The following is a 27355-nucleotide window of genomic DNA, read 5'->3' as shown; positions in this document are numbered from 1 at the left end:
CCATCTCCCTCCCCTAGCTTGCTTGGCTACCTTTCTTATAGAGCCCAGGCCCATTTGCTTAAGGATGGTGCTGCCCACAGTAGACGGGGCCCTCCTACATCCATTAGCAATCGAGAAAATGTCTAGAGGCTAGGTGTGATGATGTGCACCCCCAAATCCCAATACTGAGGAGGCAGAAGCAGATGGAACTCTGAGTTTAAGGCTATCTTGATCTCCACAGTAAGTTCCAGGCCAGCCAGGGCCACATACTTAGATCCTGGGGTGGGGGGTGGGGGCCCTAGAGACTACTCAGTAGAGGCAATTCCTCAATCGAGATTCTCTCTTCACAGGTCTATGAAGCTGATGTCAGTATGATAAGGCAGAAGGCTGAGAGTTTGAAGTCAGTCTGGGTTGTATAGCAAGACACTATATCTCAGTCCAAAAAGAAATTGTACCCCCAATTCATTGCCTTTCAAATTATGTAAAACACAACAGAGACGAAAATAAAAACCTCACCGAGCATCATAATTAAGGTGTGCATCTTCAGCACTGTTTGCTCCATTTCACCAAGAGCCATGTGGAGGGGAAGGAGGCGTTCAGAGACTGATGCCTCACACACAGAGTGGAAGACAGCCCAGGGCAGGCCCGCCGTGGCCTCCCGTGGTGCCACCTTTCCTCCTGGCCCTCCTTCCCGTCCCTCACCTGCTGCTCAGCAAGCCTCTTCTGGATCTCCTGGTCATCACAGACATCATAAACCACCGGCTTGGAGAGCTCAGACTCGATTCGCGCCAGCCAGGTGCGGAGGTTGCTCATGTTTTTGTCTAACTGCTGAATGAAAGCAAACGTCTCCTTCAGCTTCTTCACCCTAAATGCAAGGGGAGAGAGAACCAGTTATCAGCACTGAGGAGCATGGGCCACGCTGGATGCTGGCGAGCAGCAGGGCATCTGTACCGCTTTGATCTCCTAGCAGAAACAACTCCCACGTCCTCAGGTATGCCCGTTCACAGAGTAGGCGACGCTGCAACACTGTCTGGGTGATTTTTCACAGGGACTCAGTCTAGCCAAAAGTCCTGTCAAACCCACACGGACTCCTCCTGATACCCCGACCATTTTCTGGGGCTCCACAGATTGGAGGGAGGATGTCATTTTCCTCTCTCCCAAATACCTATCCTGAATACTTCGCTCCAGCTTCTGTCATCGGGATACCCAGGGAAGAGCAGTCAATGGCTCTCCCTGGACAAAGACAGAACACACGGCAACCCTACCACTTCAATGTGAGGGTTGGTGCCCCAGAGAGTCTGCCTCGTGGGCTTGTTATGGGGCATCTCGGAGTCAGAAAGAGAGAAGCCGCTCAGGCACGGATCTGCTGGCCGTCTCTCTGGCAGCCTGCCTCAGTTTCCTTCCAGCCTGACTCGGCGTGCAGGAAGTGTGAGAGAACACATGTAGCTTGCACAGTGGAGCTTCGAGTTAACACAAGGTAAAGAGCTACTGAGGCAAAAACCACCTTTGTTGGTCTGAGGCGGGGTCTCACTGAGTAGCTAGCTCACACTGGCCTGAAACTCACAGATCCTCCTGCCTCTGCCCTCCTGAATGCTGGGATTATAGGTGCGTGCCACCTCGCCTGGCTGGCCATCGTTCTTCACACCAAGACCAAAATGAAAGGCTTTAATCAGCTGCTTTCCTGAAAACCCTAAAGTGGAATGAGAGCACGCTGGCACTGTTGATCTGGGGGATTTGGATCAACCCCAGAGATGTGATGAAGTAATGGTTTACTGTTCAAAGTCCCTACTTACCAGTCGTCAGGTCGGAAGATGCCGTCAGAGCTGCATCCCCGGCTGACGGCAATGGAAAGAGAAACTGAGATGCCGACCTCAACTCACAGGAAACACACTGGCTGCCGCACCACCACCAGCTCTTAACCGCACAACTTCCTTCTGGCCTCCATGCCCTCCTACCCACCTTTGGTTCCATTTCTGGAGGTAAGTCCTGATTCATGCTCGGGACCTTTCAGCACTCCGCTCTCCACCTTGACAAACCAGTTTAAGCTCATAATCGGTTTAACACCTCAAGCAATGTGAATGGCCTCTTGGCCTCTTACCAAAAGCCGGCCCTCTTTTCTTGGGGGATGCTTCTTCCACACCTGCCCACCCAACCCTGCCCCCCATGCTCCTGGAGCACCAGGGCAAGCGAACACCACTGTGAGAGACACTCTCCACTCTTCAGGAGAGAGAGGCCGTACCTCCTACGTGGCTGTGGAAGGGGCTGTCAACAAATTACTTGTTCAATGAAAACATGCACAGTCATTTCCCCGTAGGCGGTTTTATTTTCATATGGGTCTTTTGTAGCTCAGGCTGGCCTCGAGTCTTTCTGTGTTGCCAAGGAAGATCTTGAACTTCTAAACGTTCTGCCTTCTCCTATGTAGTGTTGGGATTATAGCCACACAGGACCACACTGGTTTATCTAGTGCTGGGCTTAGTGCGTGCTGGGTACGCATTCTACCAACTGAACTATATTCCCTACACCTCCAGGCTATAGTTTAAGAGAACCAATGAGTCAGTGTGTTTCTATCTCTCCATCAACCAAGACAACCCCTGAGGACTGCCTTCCAGTTCTAGCTCTGTTAACAGTGACTCGTATGACTTTAGGAGAATCTTTTCACCCCAGGCCCCTCTACTTCAAGCCTCTGAGGTCCGTCAAACTTCGGCAATAAGGATAAGGCCAGAGTGCTGCTGTCAAACAGACCAGGTTTGTTAAAGTCCTGTCCAGCCACCATCTACCATCTATCTACATACAAGCTCTACACCCCTGCAAGATTCTTCACTCAGACTCCAAGTGTCCTTATTATCTAGAAAATTAAGCATCTTGCAGGTGATGGGGGCCAAGGTGACAGACAGCCACTGGGATATAATAAATGTTCCACAGCTATTATTCTCAGTAGCTCCACGAGACGGGGAGGCTTGAAGGCAGGCAATGCAGTCTGTAAAGGCTTAGGTTTGAGTTCTGGCTTCATTAATCTCACTTGTAAAGCAGGGCTAAGAGTGACACCTTCCTTCACTGGGTTGGCTGGGAGGCAGGAGATGTGTATGAAGGACATTTGAGACAATCTCCGACAAGGACAAGTGCCCAGGAATTATGGCATGATCAGTTTCAAGGAGGTACATTTTCCAAACTGCACTCCTGCAGCAGACAAACGCTCCTTAAAGCCATGAGATGATTTATTGAAAAGCCAGTAACTGAATCCGGGCCAGGCCTGGATACGGCTGTAACCTAGATCCTGCCTTCATTCCCGTGGTTTACCACTGTGCCCTTCTTACCTCACCTTACCACCCTGACTGTGCAAGGACCAGAAGCTGTCCGCACGGCTGTGAGGGGGCTGCCCGCTAAAAACCTCTGGCTGGAGAAGGGGCCTGGCCATGAGAACTTCCTGTTTCAGCATTCAGGCTCAGTGATCGTCCTACGGCCTCCCGCTTGTCCTTCCCCTCTTCCCAGGATGCAGCTCACTATACTTCCAACCAGCATCTAATCTCACACCACTATGAGAATCACAGCATTTTATTTTATCTTTTTATTTTATTTTATTTTAACAATAAGAGGCCTGGGGACACCGCTTTCTATACAAAGGGAGCTACCATACAATAGCCTAGGCATAGCCATGTTTACTTTTGTCAACCAGAGGCTAGGGATGTTATGACTCCCGGAAAAGGAGAGGAACAATTTGCCTGGCTCTCCTAGGACTGTGGTATTCAAAATGAAGCGCTCAAGGCAGACCAATGGAGAATGGAAAGAAAATGCAGACAGAACATCCCTAATCTAAAAATCGTAATCGGTAATGCATTTCAAAAGTCCAAACTTTCTGAGTGCTGTATCACGCCATTACAAGTGAAAAACCCCACGTCAGATCTTTTATGATGGCTACAGTCAAGACAGGTACACTAAAGACATATAGAATTACCTTAGGGCTGTGTATGAGAAATACCAATGACTTCCCAAGAGATCTCATTATAAATATGCAAATATTCCAAAATAGGAAAAAAAATGCAAAGTATGTTCTTGAGCATTTGAGGTAAAAGGACACTTAGCTGAACCAGCCTTCTCATGTGGAACCTGTTCCTTTAAAATATCTACATTGGACATGCTTTGTCACTCATAAGTAAGCCACAGTAATGGAACATCTATGTAACCTGCTAACATTTGTCTCATATGCAAACATATGTCAGGCCTGCTGTATCTCACATGCTAGCAACTCATTTAATTTTCCCAGTGATGCTCACACGTTCTATCATCATTGGACAGCTGAGGAAAAGAAGACACATTTGGGTTAGATAACCAGCCCCAGTCACGTGGGCCATTGAAACAGCAGGGGCAGGGTTCTAACTTCTGGCAGGCCCTGTGGCTTGCCACACACCTTGACATACAGATGTGCATCGATGGGGGGTAGAGGACGGGTTCTGCTGAGGTCAAGGAACATGGTTCAGATCCAGGGCGCGGTGGCAGAGGAGTCCCATGCTGCTGTGGCTTGTAGCCAGTGCATGGGGAGAGGCACGAAGTCACAGGTACACTGCTCACGTTTGCCTTCCACGGTTTTCTTGCAATGTACATTTAACCATTTGCTGTTGCTTTGGGTCCTGGGCACACTGCGAGGATTCGATGGTAGCTCGAAGACGGGTCATAAACCCCACGGAACTGAAGCAACTTAGAAATCACCACACGGCATCAGAAAGTACTCAGAAATCCCTCCTGGGTTTGGAAGCGACAGTCGCCAGTTTGTCTTTCCCGTCAAAAGGATGGCACTGCCCTATTTTAAAGACCAGAGGACACCAGAACGCTATGCCCTCAAAGCAACTCACTGCCCTGCTCTGAGTGGCGTGTAACCTATTGACAGCAAGTTCACTAAGGGCCAAGTAGAGGAAGGGAATGAAGGAGAGAGAGAGATACAGAGATACAGAGAGATACAGAGATAGAGATAGAGATAGAGATAGAGATAGAGATAGAGATAGAGATAGAGATAGATAGATAGATAGATAGATAGAGAGAGAGAGAGAGAGAGAGAGAGAGAGAGCGCACTTCACCCAGGCAGGGTCTAACCTGTCCTGCAGGTTAACCTCTGCCTGGGAGTCCTGACATCCCCGTGCACTCGAATCAGAATGTTTCTCAGGCAATAGTCTGACAATGAATTCCAAGAACCAACAGATACACTGTTGAAATTTATATAGTTCTGCTCCCTGCGGATGCTCCAACTCAATTGTCGCCTTCCCTGGGTCAGGAAGGATGTGCACTTTGCTAATCCCGAGAGCTGACCTCTACATTTGTTAACATGGCTCTTAAAACACGGAGAGCTCCACTTAACATCAGGAAACAAGGAAATCTCCCCAGAGAGCGGGCTGTCTTGGCAGATGGTGCGTAACCTAGGCAGTTTATGTGGCTCCCACCTCTGCGCTTGCCCATGTTTATCCAGGTAATATTGGTCATGTATTACCTTTGAATATAGGACATACACCCAGGAGAGAAGAAATAGGGCTTCCTGAGCTGAATTCTAGGACTGACGATCAAAACAATACTGCTAGGTACAAAGGAGAAGCCATCCATGCAAAAAGACATTTTTCTCTGAAACCAAGCAAAATTAGAATTATGCCCAAGAGCAGCTGTAGAACAGAAGAGTTCTATTACAGGAATTATGGGTAGAGATACAGGGCATGATCAAGGTGAATAAAGTTTTTCTTTCATCTTAACTAGAGATGGCTCAGAATGTAAGCCTGAAGAACACAGCTCTCCTTCCAGAATGGTCAGAATGCAGGTGAGTTGGTAGTCAGGACATACAGCAAGCAGAAGTCTTGCTATGTATGCATGAGGCTCTAAATATCGAATGCATATTTATCTGGAATAATTCATATTCATGCACATGGAGTAATATACCTTTCAGTCCTGTTCTCAGGGTAAGCAGCAGACAGGTTATAAAAGCTCAGGTCAGTGTAAGTTAAGAAATGCCTATGTCAATGTGGACAGCGTAACAAAAATTAGCAAGGAGAACTGAAATGATCAAAAGCAGCTAAATCTGGACCGAAATAAATACTCAAACCTATGGGCAGCTGTCGGTTGCTAAACACACTGTACCCAGCCTGCACAATTTTATCTTTTCACAGAGCTAAATACCTTCATAGTAAAATTATTAATCTCCACACCCTGATTTGAGGGCATAGACAGCACAATACATTTTTAGAGCCAACTGCTGCTGTGGAGCATTTTTTTTTTTTTTTTTGATGCCAGGATATTTCTATTTTCTCCACGGCACAATCGCATCTCTGCCGGCTTGTCAGAGGCAGACTGCAGACACCACAAGCATGCTGACGCCGGGAGAGAACCCATCCCCCGAATGGCTGAGCGCACACACTCTGCAGCCACTGGAGATCATCGGTGATCTCCATTGTAACCAAAACAGCAAGACACACAGAGAATAGCAGCGGCCACCTGGGTCGCGGGTGCGGCTGTCGGCTGAAATGGCACTTACTGTTTATGAGAAAAAACCATTCCTTAGGTTTCAGCGGACGCTCCAAGTTCCCGGCTGCACCTCCACCTCCTGCCCAGGCGGCCCCTCCCCCTGCCCAGCCTGCCCTCTTCATTCACTGGCTCAGCATCTTCCAACCAGGCCCTCCCCAAGGCTCCTCATCGCGAGGCAGCAGCACCACCGGCTGGCTCATGGGCACAGGGCGATGCCGGCTGGAAGAGAGACACCTTTTCTCCGCTCTGCAATTTTTAATCTGTTTTTCCCCCTTTGCAATAAAGGAAACGTCTCTCTCCAGCTCTTTCCTCACACACACACAGCCTTTGTTCTGACGCTACAGGATTGCAAGGCTGAGAGGAGAAAGTCCCAGCCTTATCTTGGCACCGTGATATGTATGAAGAGCTATAAAGCCAGGGAGGAAACATTTAGATTGGGAACATGGGGAAAGGAGATTTCTGCTCTATAATTTCTCTGTGTCACGTTTACAAGCAGCGGTGAAACTTGAAGCCCGAGCCGTGCAGGGGTGCCTTCCTCTCAGGGGTCCTGAAGAAGACATTTCCCTAAGGAGCTTTCCTCTTGCCTTAGATCTGCTGTCCTGCCTGAGAAGGCCAGAGTTCATTTACTCTATTCCACGGACTGTTGCAGAAGTACTCCTCCACCTTGCAGTACAAATGGACCTCAAGATAGAGGAAGAGATTTCAGCTTCTCCTTCCTGGGTTTTCCAAAATGTAGGAACATGGAAATCCTTCTTTCTCCCATGGAAATGGGTCAGGCCTGCTCCTTCCCCTATTTTGAGACCTGATCTCCTGTGTTCCTACAACTGACCACTTAGCTATTACTACATCCCCACCTTGGAGAGCAAGCCTCCTCTACCAGTGAACGATGTGTGCAGGTTTGACATTTCTCCTAACATGTGGCACCTGTTTTGCTCATTCCCACATGTGGGGCTGCCCCTGTGACCTGCGTACGGGACACTGAGGCTCATTTCCTGACACGCACACATCAGGGCAGTTGCTTCCTATCTGCTGGCAGCTGCTCTCCCCCTGGGGAAGCCCTCGACTCCCAGGAAGACATTTCTGCAGGGTATGTAACAAAAGTCAGGTGCTCCAGAGGTGGAATAGTTGAGCCGATGGCGAGCAAAATGGAAATGTGGAGGCCAAGCCCCAGCTGGCCCTTCCCTATGCCCAGCAAACCCCAGCTGGCTCTCCCCTACGCCCAGCAACCTTCAGCTCCTTCCAGGCACCTGCAGTGGTTAAAGGAAGCCAGCTTCCTGACTGGCTGCATTGTTTGGCCTTTCACAGTGACCTTGAGAAAATGCAGATAGAAGGAGAGCCATACAAAGTGTTAGCCCCTTCTACAAGGGACGAAAAGCAATCGTAGTCCACGGTTGCCAGGGTAATAACTGTTGAGTTTAAATGACAGCATTTTACTTGCTATTAGTATAAACTGGATAGGCTTTTCACAATGGTGGGGGAAATGTGAGAAGTGTGTTTGATTTCTTCCAGTGTCTTTCCATGGACTCGATATTTCTGAAAACAAAAGAGTCATCCAATGTCAATAGGAAGGGACTAGTCTTTTGTTTACATGCTACTGTCTGAGCTGAAGTCTCTCCTTCATACACTAGCATAAGGATACTAAGCCCGTTCACGATGATGCCATTGAGGAGGCATTCAAGAGAACAGTAACAACATTTTCCTTGGAAATTGTTAGGTAAACAAAATGAAAATGATTGCTAATGATCCTCACACAAGTAGATTGTCAGTGTCAACCTTCCAAGGGAGCTCTTTCAGGCACTGGAAATTCTCATCCAATCATTCACCCACACCATTAGAAAGAGTCTTTAAAGATGGTCCCACCCTAGGGCTGAGGAGAGAGCGCAGTTGGTAAAGTGTGCGCCACAGAAGCATGAAGACCTGTGCTTAGAGCCCCAGCACCTATATAAAGCTGAGCATGGGGGTATACATACTTGTAACCCTAGCTCGGGGATGTGGGGGTATAGGAGACAAGCAGATAGGTGCATTGCAAGATCTCACTGGCCAGCCATCCAGCCAGTCCATGAACGTGGGGCTGTGAGATGCCATGGAGGCAGATATGTGTGGATGGACCTTTGATTGCCTTGCTACTCTCTCATAGGCCTCACCGACACCCTGCTAGGGAGGTAGGAAGCAGGGCCTGTGCATGGCTCCTCAGCATGCAGACTGAGGTTCAAGACGTTTCCATAAATTTCTGATTTATTTCACTCCACTGCCCCTGTGTTTCTCAAACAGCATTTCTATCAATGCTGTACCACACCTTGACACCCCACCTGAGCACATGTTAAGAATGAAGGTCTTGGCCTCACCCAGACCTGTGGATGGAGCAGCTCGGGACCTGGGACACTGAGGTGGGTTATGATGCACGCTGAAGCTTGAGAACCACTGTCTTCTAGTAGGCAGACCCTGATGTGAGTTCTAGGTTTCAGAACAATTTTAATACAGTGGCTTGGAAAGCCAGCATCCCACAGGAGCCGGGCATGCCCTTAAGATGCTTTGTGTGGTGAGACAGAGGGACTTTGGCTCCTGGTCTCGCCCTGAGCAGACGTCATTTCCCTTCTGAGTGGCAGTTTCCCTCTCTGTAAATGAAGGCTCAGGCTGACCTCAAAGTGTTGTTTCAACAGCCCAAACAGCAGATGTGAGGAGCCTGGCTCTGCTCGCCTCCCCTAGGGAAGCCTCGTTGTGTGAAATGATCAGATGTCATGTAGCTTTAAGAAACCTGTTGTCTTGTTGTACTAATTATTTTGAAATTTGTTGAGAATAAAACCAAAGTATTAGATTTTTTTTTTTTTGGGGGGGGAGCATGTCTTTCTTTTCTTTTTAACCAGTGAATGAGACCTGCTTTAGTGGGTCTTCGAGTACTGAACACTATGCCAAGCCTTCAACTTTAACATAGGTTTATGGTGAAGATTTCACAGGGGTCTAGTCATCATGTGCTTCCAACTGGAAGGGTCTAGGGTGGCACGGGGGGGGGGGGGGGGCGATGACAACTGTCTGAGCTGGGATCCTGGTTGCATTGTGAGCTGCCTCTGTTTGGGTATGTTACTCAACTTCAGCCCTCAGTTGCTATGAGATAATGCTCTTGTACATTGGTTTAATAAAACACTGACTGGCCAGTAGCCAGGCAGGGCGAGCTGGTAAGAGGAAGGGCAGAGTCAGGAGTCGTCAGCCACACACAGAAGAAGCAAGATGACAAGGCAGAACTGAGGAAATGTACCAAGCCACGTGGCTAAACATAGATAAGAATTATGGGTTAATTTAAGTGTAAGAGCTAGTCAGTAATAAGCCTGAGCTAATGGCCAAGCAGTTATAATTAATATAAGCTTCTGAGTGATTATTTTATAAGCGGGCCACGGGACTGTGGGGGCCTGGCAGGACTGGAGAAACCTTCCGACTACATTGAAAAGGGGAAGTGCTGTGGGATACTGCTGTGGGATGCATGGCAAATGTGTTGCTAATTAATCAATAAAACACTGATTGGCCGTTGGCTAGGCAGGAAGTATAGGCGGGGCAAGGAGAAGAATAAAGCTGGGAAGTGGAAGGCTGAGTCAGAGAGACACTGCCAGCCACCATGATGAGAAACAGCTTGTGAAGATGCCGGTAAGCCACGAGCCATGTGGCAAGGTATAGATTAAAGGAAATGGATTAATTTAAGCTATAAGAACAGTTAGCAAGAAGCCTGCCACGGCCATACAGTTTGAAAGCAACATAAGTCTCTGTGTTTACTTGGTCGGGTCTGAGAGGCTGTGGGACTGGCAGGTGAAAGAGATATATCCTGACTGTGGGCCAGGCAGGAAAACTCCAGCTACAAATGGCGTCCAACTGGTGGCAAGAGTTTCCACCTAAAACCTGAGAAAAGATTCTAAAACGGAGCTAAAAACAGCTTCCTAATTGTCTCTCTCAAATGAGCGGCAGCTGCTGGTTTAAGCTACTTGTGGGTTTCTGGTGTGCATGCTCAACCTGCAGTATGGCGGGAATCAGGCCTCTGCAAGTGTCACATTAAGCTGCATGGTGGATTTAGCCTTTGCAGGTACAAAACAAAAAAAAGAGGTTTCTGGGCTACATGCTGCTTGGCTAAAAGCATAGACCCACAAAAGCTCCCAGAGCTAGTGGTAAAGCACCGCCATGTTGGGAAGCTGAGGTGGGTGGAGCCAGCAGCCACAGCTGCTGCAGTTTAAGGCAATAGATTCACAATAAGACAGATTCAGATGTAATAGTTTACAATGTGTGTAAAAATGTACGTAGGCTTGAAAGAGAGAGAAAAAGGAATATATACAGTTATATAAAGAAATAAATAGTTTTTAAAAATAAAGTCTTTAAAGAGACAGTAAAGGTAGTATAAAAATAAGCCACGTAAAAATGGATATTACACAGAGAATCTGGATTGTGTTGTCTTTGGGATTTTTAACTGCAGAAAAACATTTGATTGTAAAAGCTGTTGAGTTATGCCAATATGTATATTTTAAAGATACCTTGACTTTAAAATTTGGATATAAAGATATGTTACTTTGGAAAGGAGACTCTGCTTTTGTTCCCACAGAAAGCCAAAGGCTCTGGATTTGTTCAAGATTAAGATACATCAGGTTTGACCAGCCAAGACCCCCTGAAAGGTCTCCCGATGACACCATGGCCCAGATGATCCAACATCCAGAATGGTTTGAAGGCATCTGGCTCAGACGATACAGCCTCATGGACTATTCCATAATTCTAAAATTTTCTTTGTTTCCCCATAAGATACAGCGCCCCCTTCCAGCAGGAAGTAGTAAGAGAAGCTACGCCCAAATTCCCAAATTATATGTAATTTTACTTTGTTAAGGTTAAAACCTTTCTTTTTTGAAAAAAAAAAAAAGGGGGAAGTGCTGTGGGATGCATGGCAAATGTGTTGCTAATTAATCAATAAAACACTGATTGGCCGTTGGCTAGGCAGGAAGTATAGGCGGGGCAAGGAGAAGAATAAAGCTGGGAAGTGGAAGGCTGAGTCAGAGAGACACTGCCAGCCGCCACGATGAGAAACAGCTTGTGAAGATGCCGGTAAGCCACGAGCCATGTGGCAAGGTATAGATTAAAGGAAATGGATTAATTTAAGCTATAAGAACAGTTAGCAAGAAGCCTGCCACCGCCATACAGTTTGAAAGCAACATAAGTCTCTGTGTTTACTTGGTCGGGTCTGAGAGGCTGTGGGACTGGCAGGTGAAAGAGATATATCCTGACTGTGGGCCAGGCAGGAAAACTTAAGCTACAGGATACCTTTCTGTACACTGTGAATATGTGTTGCTCTGATTAGTTGATAAATAAAGCTGCATTGGCCTATGGCAGGGCAGGATAGAGCCAGGAGAGATGATCCAAGAGAGATAGGGAAGGCAGAAAGGAGAGGGGAGAGAGATACCAGGAGAAGCAAGATGTGAAAGTACTGGTAAGCCACGGGCACGTGGCAACTTATAGACTAGTAGAAATGGGTTAAGTTATAGGAGCTAGCTAGCGAGAAGCCTGAGCCATTAGACCATACAGTTTGTAACATAAGCTTCTGTGTGTTTACTTGTCTGAGTGGCTGTGGGACAGGCGGGACACAAGAAAACTTATGACTACTCAGTTTTTTTAAATCAGTTAAATGGGTTGATGGTTCCAACCTTTCAGAGTGACACTGAAAACAAGTGGGGGCTGGAGAGATGGCTCAGCAGGTCAAAGTGGTTCCTGCCCAGTCTAATGACTTGAACTCTATCCCTGGGATCCACATGGTGGAAGAACACTCCCTCAGGTTGTCCTTGGGCCTCCACGATGTGACATGACACTCCTTTCTAGCCCTCCCCCATAAATAAGTGTACTAAAAATATCAAGTGACATCATGCATAAAAAGCATATCGTTAAGAACTCAGTTGGCAGTCGAGATACGTGCTATTGTTGCCAATTGCTATGTCCAAGAAGGCTGATGAAGCCGGGCGGTGGTGGTGCACGCCTTTAATCCCAGCACTCAGGAGGCAGAGCCAGGCGGATCTCTGAGAGTTTGAGGCCAGCCTGGGCTACCAAGTGAGTCCCAGGAAAGGCGCAGAGAAACCCTGTCTCAAAAAACCAAAAAAAAAAAAAAAAAAAAGAAGGCTGATGAACTTTCAGCTGCTGTTTTATCTCCTTTTCCACCAAGGAACTGGCCAGAACTGGGCAGCCAGTGAGGCAGAGAAGCTAAGATCCTGCTAACATCTACTGTGATATAACTGAAGAATGCATGCTACTCTCCTCTTAGGAAGCATAAGCTAGGTCTCACTTCTGAATGGCCCGTGAGCAGGTGTGATGTCATCACACCCTTGATTAGTGTCAAGTACCCAAGCTGACTTGGAAGATAAAGATAATAGCAACAAGGCCACAATTTACCCAATGGAAAGGAGCTAATAAACCCATCAGAATACGTATTCATCCAACAAACACATGGGGCAGTGTGCTCAGCCCTAGGAATAATTATTTATTTAAAATTTAATTTAGTGTGTGTGTGTGTGTGTGTGTGTGTGTGTGTGTGTGAGAGAGAGAGAGAGAGAGAGAGAGAGAGAGAGAGAGAGAGAGAGAGAGAGAGAGAGAATGTGTGTGATGTGAGAGCAGGCACACGTGTGGCCACACCACTCCTGTGGAAGGCAGAGGACAAATTAGTAGAGTTAGCTCTCTTCCTCCTCCTCTACTTGGCTTCTGGGGATTGAACTCAGATCATCAGGCTTGCATGAGAAGTGCTTTTTTTACCCAGTGAGCCACCTCGCTGGTCCAGCCATGGGAATAATTTCACTGAATCCCTGGCCTCACGGAAGAAGGACCTCTCTTACTTAGATATGACCATGGGGATCTGCATCCACTTCACAATGAAAACAATGGATAACTAGCCCACAAACAGGCCTCTACCTGCTTTTCTGATCCTGTGTCAAAGAAGCAACACATGTCATGTATCTGAACAGGGCACAGCAGCTTCGGATGTGCTGTTGGACACGTGCAAGATTTGGAAAGAGGCTTAGAAAAGTTAAATCACATACTCAACTTTCTACAGTGAATGAACAGGACACCAGCAAAGGCTCAAAACTTAAGCTACTACTGGCCTGTTTCTTTATCAAATGGTAGTTGAGAGAAGCTGAATCCAGCCCCGCCTCTTCCTCCAGCCAGTTCCCCTGGATCTCTCTTTAGGAACTTTGTCAACACTAGGAGACTACGATGGACTGACTCAGACTTTACTGAGGAGGCCAAATCTGTGGCTGACATCCAAGGCCCCAATCTCCCCTAGTGTCATTTCTAACACTTGCACCAAGGGGGCTTCTTGTCCCTTCCTGGGTGGCTCTTCTCTGGCTTCACATCATACCTGTTTGCTCATACCCAGGGTCTTTCCCACTGCCTGCAGCGGCCTGCAGGAGTTTCAGGCCTTCACTCAGGACCATCTGGGATGGCTCTTTCCTTGTCTCCAGCCCTCCGCTCTCAGAAGAAGATAGGATCTGGACTCTCCATATGCTTGGCTCTACTCCTGCCAGATATCAGCTCCCATTAACATAACTCACCGGTCTTACTTCCTAAGCCTGCTCTGCTCATAACACTCAGCCACCGCCTCTGCTGAATCAGGATCACTTCTGGTTTCCAGTGATCAGCGAGGTAAAGGGTATGCCACGTCATTAGCAGTGTCTTATTCTTATCACTCTCCAAATCTTAATACCTTCTCCAGGCACTCCCCCGGAATTCCAAACCATGTGCACGTTCACACCTGAGCACACTCTCCGGTAAAACCTGTGCCAGGCCAGTGGCAGACACTGTTGCCCAAATGGTCCCCAAATAGGATGTCTCTGAATACCAGGTAGCAAAAGAAAAACACATGGAGTTTTTTTGGTTTTTTTTTGGGGGGGGGGGGACGGACGGGATGAGGGGTGGGGTAGGGGCCGGGAGGGGGGGTGCACTCCTTATAGAGAAGACTTGAAAACAGAAGCCATCTAAAAAACATTGGGGCATCACCACTGGTTGTTGATGGGAGAAAATATGACCAGCTCTATTTTTGGACGACATCACACTGGAGAACAGAGCTTGTTTGTGGTCACATCTGAGAACAAGACGCTGTTCAAGTTGTACTCCCCAGTGGACCAGGTGCCCATCAAGGATCTGGCATGGTTACAAAGGATTCCCTACTTTGAGTGTGCACTGGGCTCCTGCTGTGGGGGCAGTCGAGGGCCCCCAGCTGTTATCACCTGGAGTGACAGGCACTCTAGGGCTAGGCAGGCATAATTTCATGGGGGACCCGTTAATTCTAGGAGAGAGCGGTAGTTTCTAGATGAGATCTCCCCTTTAGGACTTCTCAAACTAAGTTTTCGACTCTTGTTTAAAACAAATCCAGCTGGGCGTGGTGGTGAGTGCTCGAAGCCCTGGCTACAGGGAGGCAGAGGAGGAAAGATGGGTTGGAGGCTGGCCTGGGGAACATAGCCAGACCCTGCTCTCAACAATAACAGTAACAGTAACAGCAGCAGCAGCAGCAGCAGCAGCAGCAATCAAAATGGTAACTCAGTGGCAGAGTGCCGGAGTGCTTGTCTCCCATGTGTGTGAGGCCGGATTTTAATCCTTAGACTCCCCCCATGCACACACACACACACCCGATTCATGTCAAATTTTACTAAAATATCATTTCCAATCATTGTTCAAATCAGGATTCCTACTCATCTCCCCGCCGGATGGCAAACCTGTACGTTTACAAACCCGCCAGGTTACCACACAGGAAGACTAGACTCAGTTAACCAGCTCCAGGAAGGAAGCAATCATCTCTAGAAGTCCATCAGTACAGATGATCGGAGGCCGTTTCTTACCTTGATCCAATGACGTCGAAGAGATGCTGCCAGCGGTCGTTGATTTTGCTAAGCTTGTCCTCCATCTCGGCAGCCTTGGCCTTGCTGCTGGCCTTGATCAGCTGGTCGCCCATCTGCTTCAGCTGCAGCTTGTTTTCGCTGAACAAGCTTATTTCCTCCATGCAGTCCTGACAGGCACCAAAGGACAAGGCCGGAGTCACCACCACCAGCTCCGTCCCTCTCCAGCCAAGGGCACACGTGCTTCTCTCTTAATGCCCTTTTTGGGTTTGTTTTTATTTTATCAGACAGGGTCTCACCCTGAACTCCAGGCAATACTCCTGCCTTAGCCTCCCAGGTAATGGGATTGCAGGCATGTACTACCATGCTGACTAAATTAGTTTTCATTGGAAAAAAAAATTAACCGTTAACACAGTTCTTCGAGGAACAGTGTACACCAGGTAGGTGACTATCATGTCTTAAAGGCAGTAGTGACTTTCTCTCACTGTGTAGCCCAGGCCCTGCAGCTCATGATCCGCCCATCTCAGCCTCCTGAGTGTTGGTATAGGCCATACTCCCATGCATGCCTGTATGGGAGTACTTCCTTTTTCTATATCCCTGTAGTGCTGAGGATTGAACTCAGGGCTTCATGCATGCAAGGCAAGAACTCTACCACCTGGGCTATAACAGCCCCTCAGTTTCGCCTCACAAATGTGGAGCTGAGACTAAACGGATTTAACCGAGTCGGTCCGAGGTCAAAGTTTCCCCAGGGTTGATGGAGAGGTGTTTTGGGTGACTGTACAATGATGCTCAAGCCACCCCTCTTTCCTGAGCCTCTTTCTTGGCTGCGGGACTCGGGTTCCACTTCACAATAACTAGATTAAACCACCACTGGCCAGTCTTCCCAACGGAGGGAAAGCAGGCTTCCTCAGCACCGCATCCACCTGTGACAGGCTCACACGTCCTGCCTTTCCTACCTCTTCCTTCCGAAAGATCAAAAATAGTCTCTTGAAACATGCATGTTGCCACTAGAAACACCCGTGACAATGTAGCTCTTAGAGCCCGGCAGGAGCCCTTGAGCCCTCCTCAACGCACCCATGTGGGCACCCCACCCCCACTTACCTTCTGTAACTTTTCAATCATTTCTTCAATGCTAATATCCGCTGTCTGGAGAACTTTGTTTTCCATCTGGACCAGCCAAGCACACAATTCCTTATTTTTTTCATTGAACACGATCCATGAGTTGAGTCTGTCTTCAATCTCCTGCTTGCGGACAGTCACCTAGGTAGGACATGCATTTGGTGGCTGAAGCTAGCCAGGAAGGAAAATCCCTTGGCTCCCAAAAAAGTGAGCACCCCGCCCCCCGCCCCCAGTGCTCACACGCAAACACAAATGAGCACAAAAGTCATTCACTTTTGTCAGCGGCTCTAAAATCTGTCTCTTTCTCTTAAAACCCGGGGCTCAGCATTAACCCAAGTTTTCTTACCCTCTGTCTGTGTATTTACACTCTCAAGCCCCACTAAAAATCAGAAACAAGGAAGGTTAGGTACATACAGAATCATCACTCAACTTTGTTTTTCCCTGTTCTTTCAACAAAACACAGTTACTGGTTGCTACCTTGTAACTTTGTGGCCCAAACCTTTTCCCTTTCAAAACTGATGAAGTCCCTATATCCAGAGGGCCAGTGTTCTGCTTACTTATTTTGAAATTAGTATTTTTTTAGTAATGTACGCAAATGGACCAGAAAACTTAAAAGATGCAAAAATGTTTGAGTATTTAAAGAAACAAAAAAATAAAACCCAAAAGCAATTCATTTAATCTACTTTGCTCTTACACACTGTAGCTTTTGTCTGAAAACTATGAAAATGTCACCAAAAATTGGTCTGGAGCAAGCAGGCTGACCCCCAAACACCCAGCGTTCTATTATGCTAACACCAGCCAAGGGGCTTCCCTCCCTCCCTCCCTCCTTAGAGGCTACAATTTATCAATTAAATTTACATCTAGATAATACAAAGCAGCCTTCCTAAAGGTACAACTATTCTCAGTTTCTAAAAATCCTGGAAATCCTAAGAGTTTAAATGGGGTAGTTCAGAGTTCTTTTGGTAGTTTCAGCACCCACTTTATAGAAAAAGGAGGCTGCACTCCCCTGAGATTTTTCTCACCATGTACAAAAGAACCTCTGCTCTTCCCACAGTGAGATCAAGGTACCAAATGCTTCTGTGTCCTGCCTAGCCAAATGTGTTTAAACGGCCCGAAAATCTATCCCTAGAAAAACAAGCATTTTGCTCCCAATTCCTCCAGCATCCATTTATTTTAGCTTTTAAAACTCCGGGTATGTTGTGCCAGGATTGAGTCCACAATGGTAACAATTAGGACCATCTGGAGGATGCTCTTTGAGTTTTCTTAACTCTTAGAAGACTCAAAAGATTCTGAGTATTTCCTTTTACATAAAACATGAATTAGAACAACTTAACAGACACTTAGAGCACATTGTAACTACGAAAAATCAAGTTTTTAATAAAGTGTTTTTACTTCAAAATGTAATTAAAAGTGTCTTTAGAACACAGGTACTTACAAATGTCAAATTCATTCACACACACACTAAAGATTAAGGAATTAACTTTTCCTGAGAATTATGTATCCTTAAAACAGGATTGTTAAGATTAATTGAACTTTTGATTTCACCTTCATCCTGTCCCAGACTTGAACTATGTAATACTCTAAACACAATTCCATCCTTATGCGGTAGAAGTGATCTAAGGTCCTCAGACTACAGTCAACCACTTCAGAGTTTAAAACACCATCCCATAGGACTAAACATCTGATTGCAGGGAAGCCTGGCTCTCAGATAAGCCCTCCCACCCTGTGGGCATCTAGGTTACGGTGTTTGGTCCAGGAGAGGGGATCTCTCCTAAAAGCATACTCTGATTAGCGCTCATCTATGCAAGCCACGAAGCAGAATCTGTACAAGCATGACCCTGCTTACATCCTAGCTTAAGGTGATCTTAAAACAAAAAAACAACCCAAAATAACTCAGTAGAAATGTGTGCAAAGTTGCACAGTGAGCTCTGTTGAAACAAAGAGGTCAAATCTGTTAAAAACGGGTGGCTACCTCCTAAAGGAACCAGAGGAGGCACAGGGGTCCCAGTATCAAAGGGCCTTTGCTTCAACGAAGTCAGGATCCTTTCCTTTAGCCTTGGGGCATTTCATTCAGCTCCCCTCAGCTCTGCACAAAGCTGACTGACTTACTCTCAGACAGAGGTCCTCCCATTGTCTGTGCAAAAGCTCGATCTGCTCCTTCAGAACCGTCACGTCCTCCGCCAGGATGTGCTGGCTCAAGTCGGCCTTCATAGCTTGAAGTTCTTTCAAGTTGTGCGTCCAGTTAGCCAGGGACTTCTCTACTTCCTGCATTGAAACACAAGGAGAAAGGGGGAAACCGCCTTCAACTCCAGCTGCTGCTGTTTCCAAACCTGTAGGCTAATCCTTTGATTAGGCTCTGGGGGAGGGGAGCCTGGGAAGGGGAGGGACCTTCGGAATGAGAAACAGCCGCTACGGCAGCAGTCCTGCCCGGCAGCCTACAGTCACCTTTCTCTCAGGGGACAGCCTTCGCTCTCTTCAAGCTCATTTCTTCAGGCAGCTGGAGTTTAATAAGGTCATTCTGCAGGAAAAGTCACCCAGGCCCTTTACTGCGTCGTGTGTCATGTAAGAAAAGCAAAACGTACACACGCTTCTGGATTAAGACCCAGGAGCTATGTTAAGAGGTAGGTCATAGAAAGTGTGATTTCTCACTTCCAAAATGCCTGGGTGGGTGCCCCCGCTAACACTGGGGCCATCATAATACGTCAACTTCTGTTTGGAAGGGGTTATTTTTGATTTTCTAAACAAATGAATATAATAGAAGGAAAAAAATGCTTGCTGATAAATGGCAGAGATTAATTAGCAGATAGCTTTCTATATTTATCATCTGTCCATCCATTCATCCATCCATCCATCCGTCCGCCCGTCCGTCCGTCCGCCCGTCTGTCTGTCCATCCATCCATTCATGTGCAGGAGAGCCATCCTAGCGTCTCACACTAGCTAGGCAAAGACTACCACTGAGCTGTACTGTCAGCTCCAACTAGCTTTTCAAGTGAAGTAGTTTTTCTGATCTAATCAACTGTAGCAATTAATCAAGAAAATTCTTTTCACTACAGAGGAAGCGAAAGGAAACAGCCCAAACACCCCAGAGTCTATCAGGTTTTAATTGTAGTTAGAGTAACTTATCCACGGCATACTTTTCCAGGCCTCTCTGTTCCTGCCCTTCAGTTGAAATCTGAAGGAAGAAACTGTATCGTTTACGTCAGAAATCCGTCTAAAGAGTGGCTTCAGTAATGAGGCGCTAATTCTGTCTTTTCAGTGTTCTATATACTATAGTGGCAGGATTTCATCACTTGCTAACATTCTCTATGTTTCATAAGACAGCCCAGAGGAACCTTTCAAAACTCACATAGAAAGAAATAGCCAGGCACAGTGACACATGCCTTTAATCCCAAGCACTCAACCACTGAGCTACATCCCCAGCCTGGGACACGGACACACACACACACACACACACACACACACACACACTCACTCATTCACATACACATACACACACAGAATATAGCTGTGTGGTTAGCATGTGTTTCTCTAACAGACTATTGACAGAATGGCAGGGACCATGACAGCACTGATCCCAACTGCACTATTTTTGAGATACAGCCTTTTCTTCACAAGTCACTTTTAGTCACAAAGTTTTATCATGGCACCTGCCACATGTCTGGTGTATTCGGAATCCTCAGATATCAAAATGTATAAGTGAAAAGAAGGCAGTTTGTCAGTTTGTACCAATAAGGTTTTTTTTGTTGTTGTTGTTATCTGTTTGATTTTGCAGTACTAGGGATTAAACCCAGGGCTTCACGCAAGTTGGGCAAATGATGGGGTCTTGCTATGTAATACTGAAGAGCCTTGGTACTCGCTATGCAGCTTGGGCTGGGTTCCAACTTGTAGTAGTCCTCCTGCCTCAGCTTCCTGAGCTGGCATTGGAGGTTTTGTATAACCACACGTGGTGAAGGGCTTTAAAATGTTCATAAATATTAAGAGAGAAACAAATGAAGGAGGCAACCAATGTACGGGGAGATCCAGTGTATTTGCCAGTTACAGCGGATGATCACTCTGTAGAAACATTCCAGAAAGCATGCCTCAGATCTGGGCCTGTATCCTCAGCTGCAGAGTGCTTGCCTAGCATGCACCAGCCTCTGGGTTCCTTCCCCTGGAAGAACCATCCATCTCACCACCCACCCAACCAAAGAAAGCTTCTGTCTTTAGCTTAAAATGCCCCAGATGTGCGAGGAAATGATTGCAAAAGAGAATAGAAAAGAAAGAGAAAATGACTGCAAAAGTCAGTCAAAGTTTGTTTCATCTTCAGTCTGATAAACGGTCTGTAGGATTCCAGTTAACCCTCGAGAGCATGATGTAAAACTTCAAGTTGTTTGTACCTAGCAGTTATTACCAGGCTTTGGCTGGACTCCCTACGGCAACATGGAAGCAGAAGCCTTCTCCTATGGCATTAGTTCATAGTGAGATCGTCAAGTCCCATTTTTCTGCACTACTCTTTGAACTAAGGGGGATGGGTAGATGCTTAGTCAAGCGCTTGCCATGCAAGTGTGAGGATCCGAGTGGGCCTTAACACCCATGTGAAAAAGCCAGGTATGGTGGTGTGAAAAAGGCGGGCGTGGTGGTGCATGCCTCCCAGCACCAAGGAGGATCCCTGGGGCTTGCTGTCCAGCAAGTCTAGCTGTATCAGTGAGCTCCGGGTTCAGTGAGAGACCCTGCCTTAAGTAAAACAGAACAAAACAGAGAGTGATTGAAGGTAGCCGTCAGCATCGACCTCTGGTCTCCCCGTACACACGCATGCCTATCAGTGCATGCACACACACGGATGTGTATACACACATGCACAAAAAGGGAACAAAAGATGAATACACACTCATATGCTTGTACATGGATAGACTGTCTTGGGAAGAATAGACAACGAATTAGTCACATCAATTGTTTCTGTCTTAAGGAACGAATAGGAAAAAAATTTACTATGCATCTTATGAACCTTCTGAATTTAGAACCACATGACTACATTATTCAAAACTTATTTTAAAATGAAAACTGTCCCAGTGAGTCAATCTTTCAACAAGTCTAGACGTCCACTGTAGCAATTTTCATAATAGACAGAGTCTATGAAAGCTTTATATTTAGAGAATTTACATGTCAACTGACCAACCCTTATTCAAAATGCTTGAAACTAGAAGTACTTCATATTTCAGTAGGGATGCTCAGTGTGTGTGTGTATGTGTGTGTGTGTGTGTGTGTGTGTGTATGTGTGTGTGTGTGTGTATGGTATGTATATGTTTGTGTGTCTGTGTGCTGTTATTCCCCACATGAATTTGGCTATAATGGGATGTAGCTTTATGAGGAAAGTAGGGCTCAGGCTGGCTGGTGGCTCACAGACACTTCTGAGGTGATAGTCACTGTCCTAGACAGACCTCCAGTTACCTGGGATCCGTTTGGACTAGACAGACCTCCAGTTACCTGGGATCCGTTTGGACTAGACAGACCTCCAGTTACCTGGGATCCGTTTGGACTAGACAGACCTCCAGTTACCTGGGATCCGTTTGGACTAGACAGGCCTCCAGTTACTTGGGACTGGTTTGGAATATGATCACGGGTTGGATGAATTTGGGGATCTCTGCCATGATTGTTTCCACTGATAATTGGGTTGAGGTGACAAAAGCCACAGACTCTGTAGAGTCTGTGGTGGTTTGGATAGGAATGATTCCCATAGACTCGTGTCTGAGGACTTGGACCAGAGGGAGTGGCACTCTTGGGAGATGGGAAGGAAGTGTGTCACTAGGGGGTGGGCTTTGAGGTCTCAGAAGCTCAAGCCAGTTCAGTTCACTTCCTGCTGCCTGTGGATCAAGATGTAGAACTCTCAGCTTCTTCTCTAGCACCATGCCTGTCTTCATGCCTCCATGCTTCCTACCATGACAACAATGGACTGATCTCTGTAAGCCAGTCCCAATTAAATGTTTTCCTTTATGAGAGTTGCTGTGGTCCAAGAACATTGCCTACAGAATCAATTAACCAGGACTCATAGGAGCTCACAGAGATGAGGGAGCCCCTAGGGGTCTGACCTAGGTCCTCTGCATATATGTTGTGACTGAGTGGCTTGGTGTTCTTGTGGAATTCCTGGCAGCAGGAGTCGGGGTGGTTGCTGACTCTTTTGCCTGCTGATGGGACCCTTTTCCTCCAGCGGGGTTGCCTTGTCCAGCCTTGATGTGATGTATGTGCCTGGTCTTATTGTAGCTTGTTATGCCATGTTTGTTTGATGTCCCTGGGGGGCCTGATCTTTTTTGAAGGGAGACAGAGGGGGTATGGATCTTGGGGAGGGTTGGAGGGAGGGGAAAGAGAAGAGGCTGCGGTCAAGATGCAATACATGAGAAAAGAAGAAGAAAGAAAAAAAGTTGCCATGGCCATGGTGTCTCTTCCCAGCAGTAAAACCCCAAGATACCCTAAGCTACTCACCCAGTGACATCAAAAAAAAAAAAAAAAAAAGAAAGAAAAATGAGGTGTCTGATAGACATTTGTAAACATATACTTAACAGAGAAGTCGTATTAAGAATAAGCAACTTGTTCAAATCAAGGTGGTAAACAGCCCAGCACACAAGTCAGGGGAAACAGCAGCAGGCAGTTCACAACAGCGTTGAACTGACGAACTCCAGAGAGATGCTACCTTACACCCCAGCCTAACAAAGGCGGAAAAATACCTGCCAAAAGCAACTACCACAGAAGGACAGACAGACTGCATCCATACCGTGCATCCTGACAGCAGTGAGAACGGAGCAGCAAGGGGACCAGCAATTGCTGGCAGAGAGCAGTGAGGGAAACATTGTGTCGTCCGCCCATGTTATACAGTACGGGCTGCTTTAAGAAGTTTAGGACCAGGGGGCGGCACCTCTATCAGTCCACGGAGACTAATACAACGATGTATCAAAGCAATAAATAAACGTATTGGCTGGCGGCCAGGTGGGTCAGGGTTGTGAGACCACCAGGAAGGACAAACACCCTGGGGATTTAGAGTTTCCTTTCTCAGCCCCGGTGATGGCTACCATGGCTGCTGATTGTGGTTTTTGTTTCCTCGTGATACTGGGGAGGGAGTTAGAGCCTGGCACGCTAAGAGCACTCTGTCACTGAGGTACAACCGTAGCCCTCTGTTATTAATTTTACATTAATTAATTTTGAGAGAGTGTGTGTGTGGGGGGGTCTCACCTAGCCTAGGCTGGCCTAGAACTTGCTGTGTAGTCAAGGAGGATGACACTGAACTTCCAGTCTTCCTGCCTCTACCTCCCAAGTGCTGAGATTCATCACAGGTATATCCTACAATGCCCAGCCTTTAGGCTATTTGTTACACCTTTGAAGGTACATTAGGGAATTTTTTATGCCAAAGACAAAATGTATGCAGGAGGAAAGATACAAATTTCTGACATAGATTCCGGTATAAGACTATATATTTCTTTCTACTTTTTTTTTTTTCCAATTCAATCTCTAGTCACTGAAGGAAAAAAAGAAAAAAAAGAAAAGAAAAGAAACCATTCCAAAAGATTCAGAAAAAAGATCTCTTAAATACCAAACCTGCAGACAAGAAAGAGACATGGGGGTCCCTGACCCGGAGTTCAGTGATGCTAGCTATCTATAATTCTGCCCCATCTTCTACAAAGACCTTTGATGCTCAAGAATGTTTGCTGATTAGGCAAAGCATAGTTTGGAGGGATCTGTATGTTATACTTACTCAAAAGAGCTCAACTCGACTGCTTTTCAAGGTGAGTTTTTAAGTCATACCTCACTCTTACTTCAAAGACAAGGTCATTTGGTCAGAGAACAAACAATTTTGTTTTTCAAGTACAGAGACAGGACCTGAGTTCAGATCCCCGGACCCACGTGCAAGTCAGGCATGGTGGCATATATCTGTAGTCCCAGCACTCTTACGGATGATGGGATGGGGTACAGAGATAGGAGAATCCCCCAGGAGCTCATGGGCCGGCTAGCCTGGAGTACTTAGCACAGGAATAAGCACCATGAGAAACGCTGCATCAGACATGGTGGAGGGCAAAGACTGACACGTCAGGCTGTCATCTGACCTCCATACCACACACACACACACACACACACACACACACACACACACACACACACGCTCAAAAAACAATTAAACAAATATCAGAGGCCAGATCTTATATCACAGAGAAGAAACAGAAAGAGGACACAGAGGAGAATTGCCCCAAGAGTCCTCGACATAATGCTTTGCAAAAGCCTTCCTCATCTTTACACAATAACCGTACAATCTAACATCCATCTTACACCTTAAGAGACCAGAATGATGTCTTTTCCAGCTGACCTGAAAACTCAGCTTGGTCACAGAAATAGAGAGGCAGGCAAACATTGTAAGTGCCCGGAAGGCAGCTGTGTGATTATCTTGGTCACTGGCTCAGCCATCAGTACCTTAATCAGCTCCCTTTCTCTGTGGAGGTCCTCATGACGTTCGGGAAGAGGGTCTTTGCTTTGTGCTTTCAGAACTTGCAGCCTGCCTTTCAGCTCCTTGATTTTCTTTTCACACTGGTCCCAGGTCTATTTGAAAACAGTATTACAATCGGTAAGTACTTGGCTCTCCAGACTGAACTACAGAACAGACCAGCTCATTTAATGTACGCGCTCTTTCTTTTTAGGGTGTTTGGGGAAGCCACACAAAATTACACAGAAATCAGTTCCTGTCTCGTGCAGACTGACCTGAAGGGACACATGGGACATAATCACAGGGATGGATTGGTTTGGAAGTAATCTCCTTTCATCTTTCTGATCTATTATATCAGAAATTACATATATCAGAAATACATATAATTACATAAAATTAAATATATATATATATATATATTATATTTTGGATACATTCACATCTAAAAAGCTACTGTAAGGACTGACTTTTAGCATCTACATCTTGAGTGTGCATCACAATAGCAGACCCAGGCAAAGCATACTGCCATGGTCCCCTTGGTTAGCTTCTCTGTGTCACCCCTCAACCTCTCCTGATGCCTGGCTTTGGCAAACCTCCCACATTGCCACTTCCCTCTCCACCTGCCACCTTCCGCTTGAAATACTTTGGAGTTTGCAAAGAGTTTTCAAGCTTTCTCCACTCGGCTAGCCCATGCACTTCACGTCCTCCGCATAACCAAACTCAGATGTTTCTTCACAGTAGTGGTGTTCTGACCAACTCATAGAAATTTACTCTTCGTTTAGAAAAACTGCTCTGAGTAGTTTTGTTATCTAGTTTTAGTACACACAATGGACTAGAGAAATGTCAGAAATTAGCACAGAAACTAAACAAAAATAGCTTAATATTCTAACAAAAGAAATTAAAAATAAAAACTGCATTTGAAATCCAAGAACATTGTAATGTTGGGCCATTAAGTTTAAAACAGTTCAGTCCTTTAGCACAACTTGGTATTCTGGCCAAAATAAAAACAAAAAAACTACAATAATAAAAGCCCCAAACCAACCAACCAAACAGACCAAAACCAAGGTTTTCCTATTACTAACTCAAAACATTTCCATTCTTAAATACATAGCGATTGATTACCCAAGAAATTTACATCTGTGGAAAATTGCGTTCTCGTTGAGAGCAGAAAAAAGACAGCATAACTGTGCTTATTTTCACGTGTTATACCCCAGGCTGGAGCATATGGAATGTTAGTTTCATGTACTGAATAGCCAATGGATATGAATGTTTCATGTTTCACAAAGCTTTTTTATAAACATGCATTTATTTACTTATTTAGTGTGTGTGTGTGTTGTGGGGGGGTGGGGCATGCCCCAGCACATGATGGAGGTGGGTTTTCTTTTTCCACCACATGGTTTCCAGGGATTGAACTTAAGTCTCAGGCTTGGCACCGAGTGCCTTTGCCACTGAGCCATCTCACTGGCCCAAAGTCAATACCTTCCTAGCACCTCAAGTGTTTATATATGCAATACTTGGGTTTTTTTTCCCCATGCAGTTATTATTTTATTAATAGTAACTGGCACGACTCGTCTATTGGTGGGAATTGACTTTCACTGGCGAACTCCGAACACCAGATGTTTAAAAACCTCCATTGTCACAAGGCCACCAAGAGCCATATGCAGTGTCCTACAGTGCCACACACTCACCTCCGCCGTGTTCTGGAGCTGGCTGATCATCTCTCTCAGGCTGAGCTCAGTATCCTTCCAGGCGTCCTGAAGCTTGCTGGCCTGCCTGTCAATGAACTCTTTAGTTTCCGGGTTGGGTGTGTCCCGTAATTTCTCCCCAGCTTCCAAGGCCAGTTCGTAGGTGGTTCGCCACCTCTGAACATGGATCTCTTTGTTCTAGAAAGAAAAAAAAAAAGGGTTGGCTTTAAACCTCTGGTGTGATGAGACTATGATTATGGATTCCCTTCAGAGCTTCTCTTAAATATATTAAATTCTATACAAAAATTATTTACAAATTCTGTAAAGATTTGTACAGAATGTATGTGCATGATGAGGACATGCATGAAACACATTCACATCAAAAGCTAATGTTTAACTCTGAGGAGGTCTATACTCCCAGATGAGGTGGTCATAGGATAACTTCCAAGGATTAGTAACAGTTAAGACTCTTAGAATGAGCCAGGCGGTGGTGGCACACGCCTTTAATCCCAGCACTCGGGAGGCAGAGCCAGGCGGATCTCTGTGAGTTCGAGGCCAGCCTGGGCTACCAAGTGAGTTCCAGGAAAGGCGCAAAACTACACAGAGAAACCCTGTCTTGAAAAACCAAAAAAAAAAAAAAAAAAAAGACTCTTAGAATGAACAACTGAAAGCTTAGAGAAATTAAAAACCAAAACCAAAAGCATATATTCAGGGTGCTGGAGCAATGGTTCAGTGGTTAAGAGCACTGACTACTCTCTTCCAGAGGACCCTGGTTTAATTCCAAGCACCCACATGACAGCTCA

The 27355-nt window shown here is 46.2% G+C and overlaps 1 protein-coding gene across 4 annotated transcripts in view; it reads right to left on the bottom strand.

Moving 5' to 3' along the window:
• Syne2 (spectrin repeat containing nuclear envelope protein 2) overlaps positions 1–27355 on the bottom strand; it is a 273416-nt gene that overhangs the window by 22233 nt on the left and 223828 nt on the right. For all 4 annotated transcript variants that reach the window (XM_059279392.1, XM_059279389.1, XM_059279391.1 and 1 more), the window contains 6 exons: positions 26556–26750; positions 24858–24983; positions 18537–18692; positions 16410–16568; positions 15312–15478; positions 682–844 (listed from right to left, as the gene is read on the bottom strand). In XM_059279392.1, coding sequence (XP_059135375.1) covers positions 682–844; positions 15312–15478; positions 16410–16568; positions 18537–18692; positions 24858–24983; positions 26556–26750 — 966 coding nt within the window. The remainder of the gene's footprint in view (positions 1–681; positions 845–15311; positions 15479–16409; positions 16569–18536; positions 18693–24857; positions 24984–26555; positions 26751–27355) is intronic.

Source organism: Peromyscus eremicus, chromosome 14 (genome assembly GCF_949786415.1).
Source record: "Peromyscus eremicus chromosome 14, PerEre_H2_v1, whole genome shotgun sequence".
In the NCBI taxonomy this organism is placed as follows: domain Eukaryota; kingdom Metazoa; phylum Chordata; class Mammalia; order Rodentia; family Cricetidae; genus Peromyscus; species Peromyscus eremicus.
The sequence above is the reverse complement of the archived record's forward strand: the minus strand, read 5'-3'. Positions and strand labels throughout refer to the sequence as shown.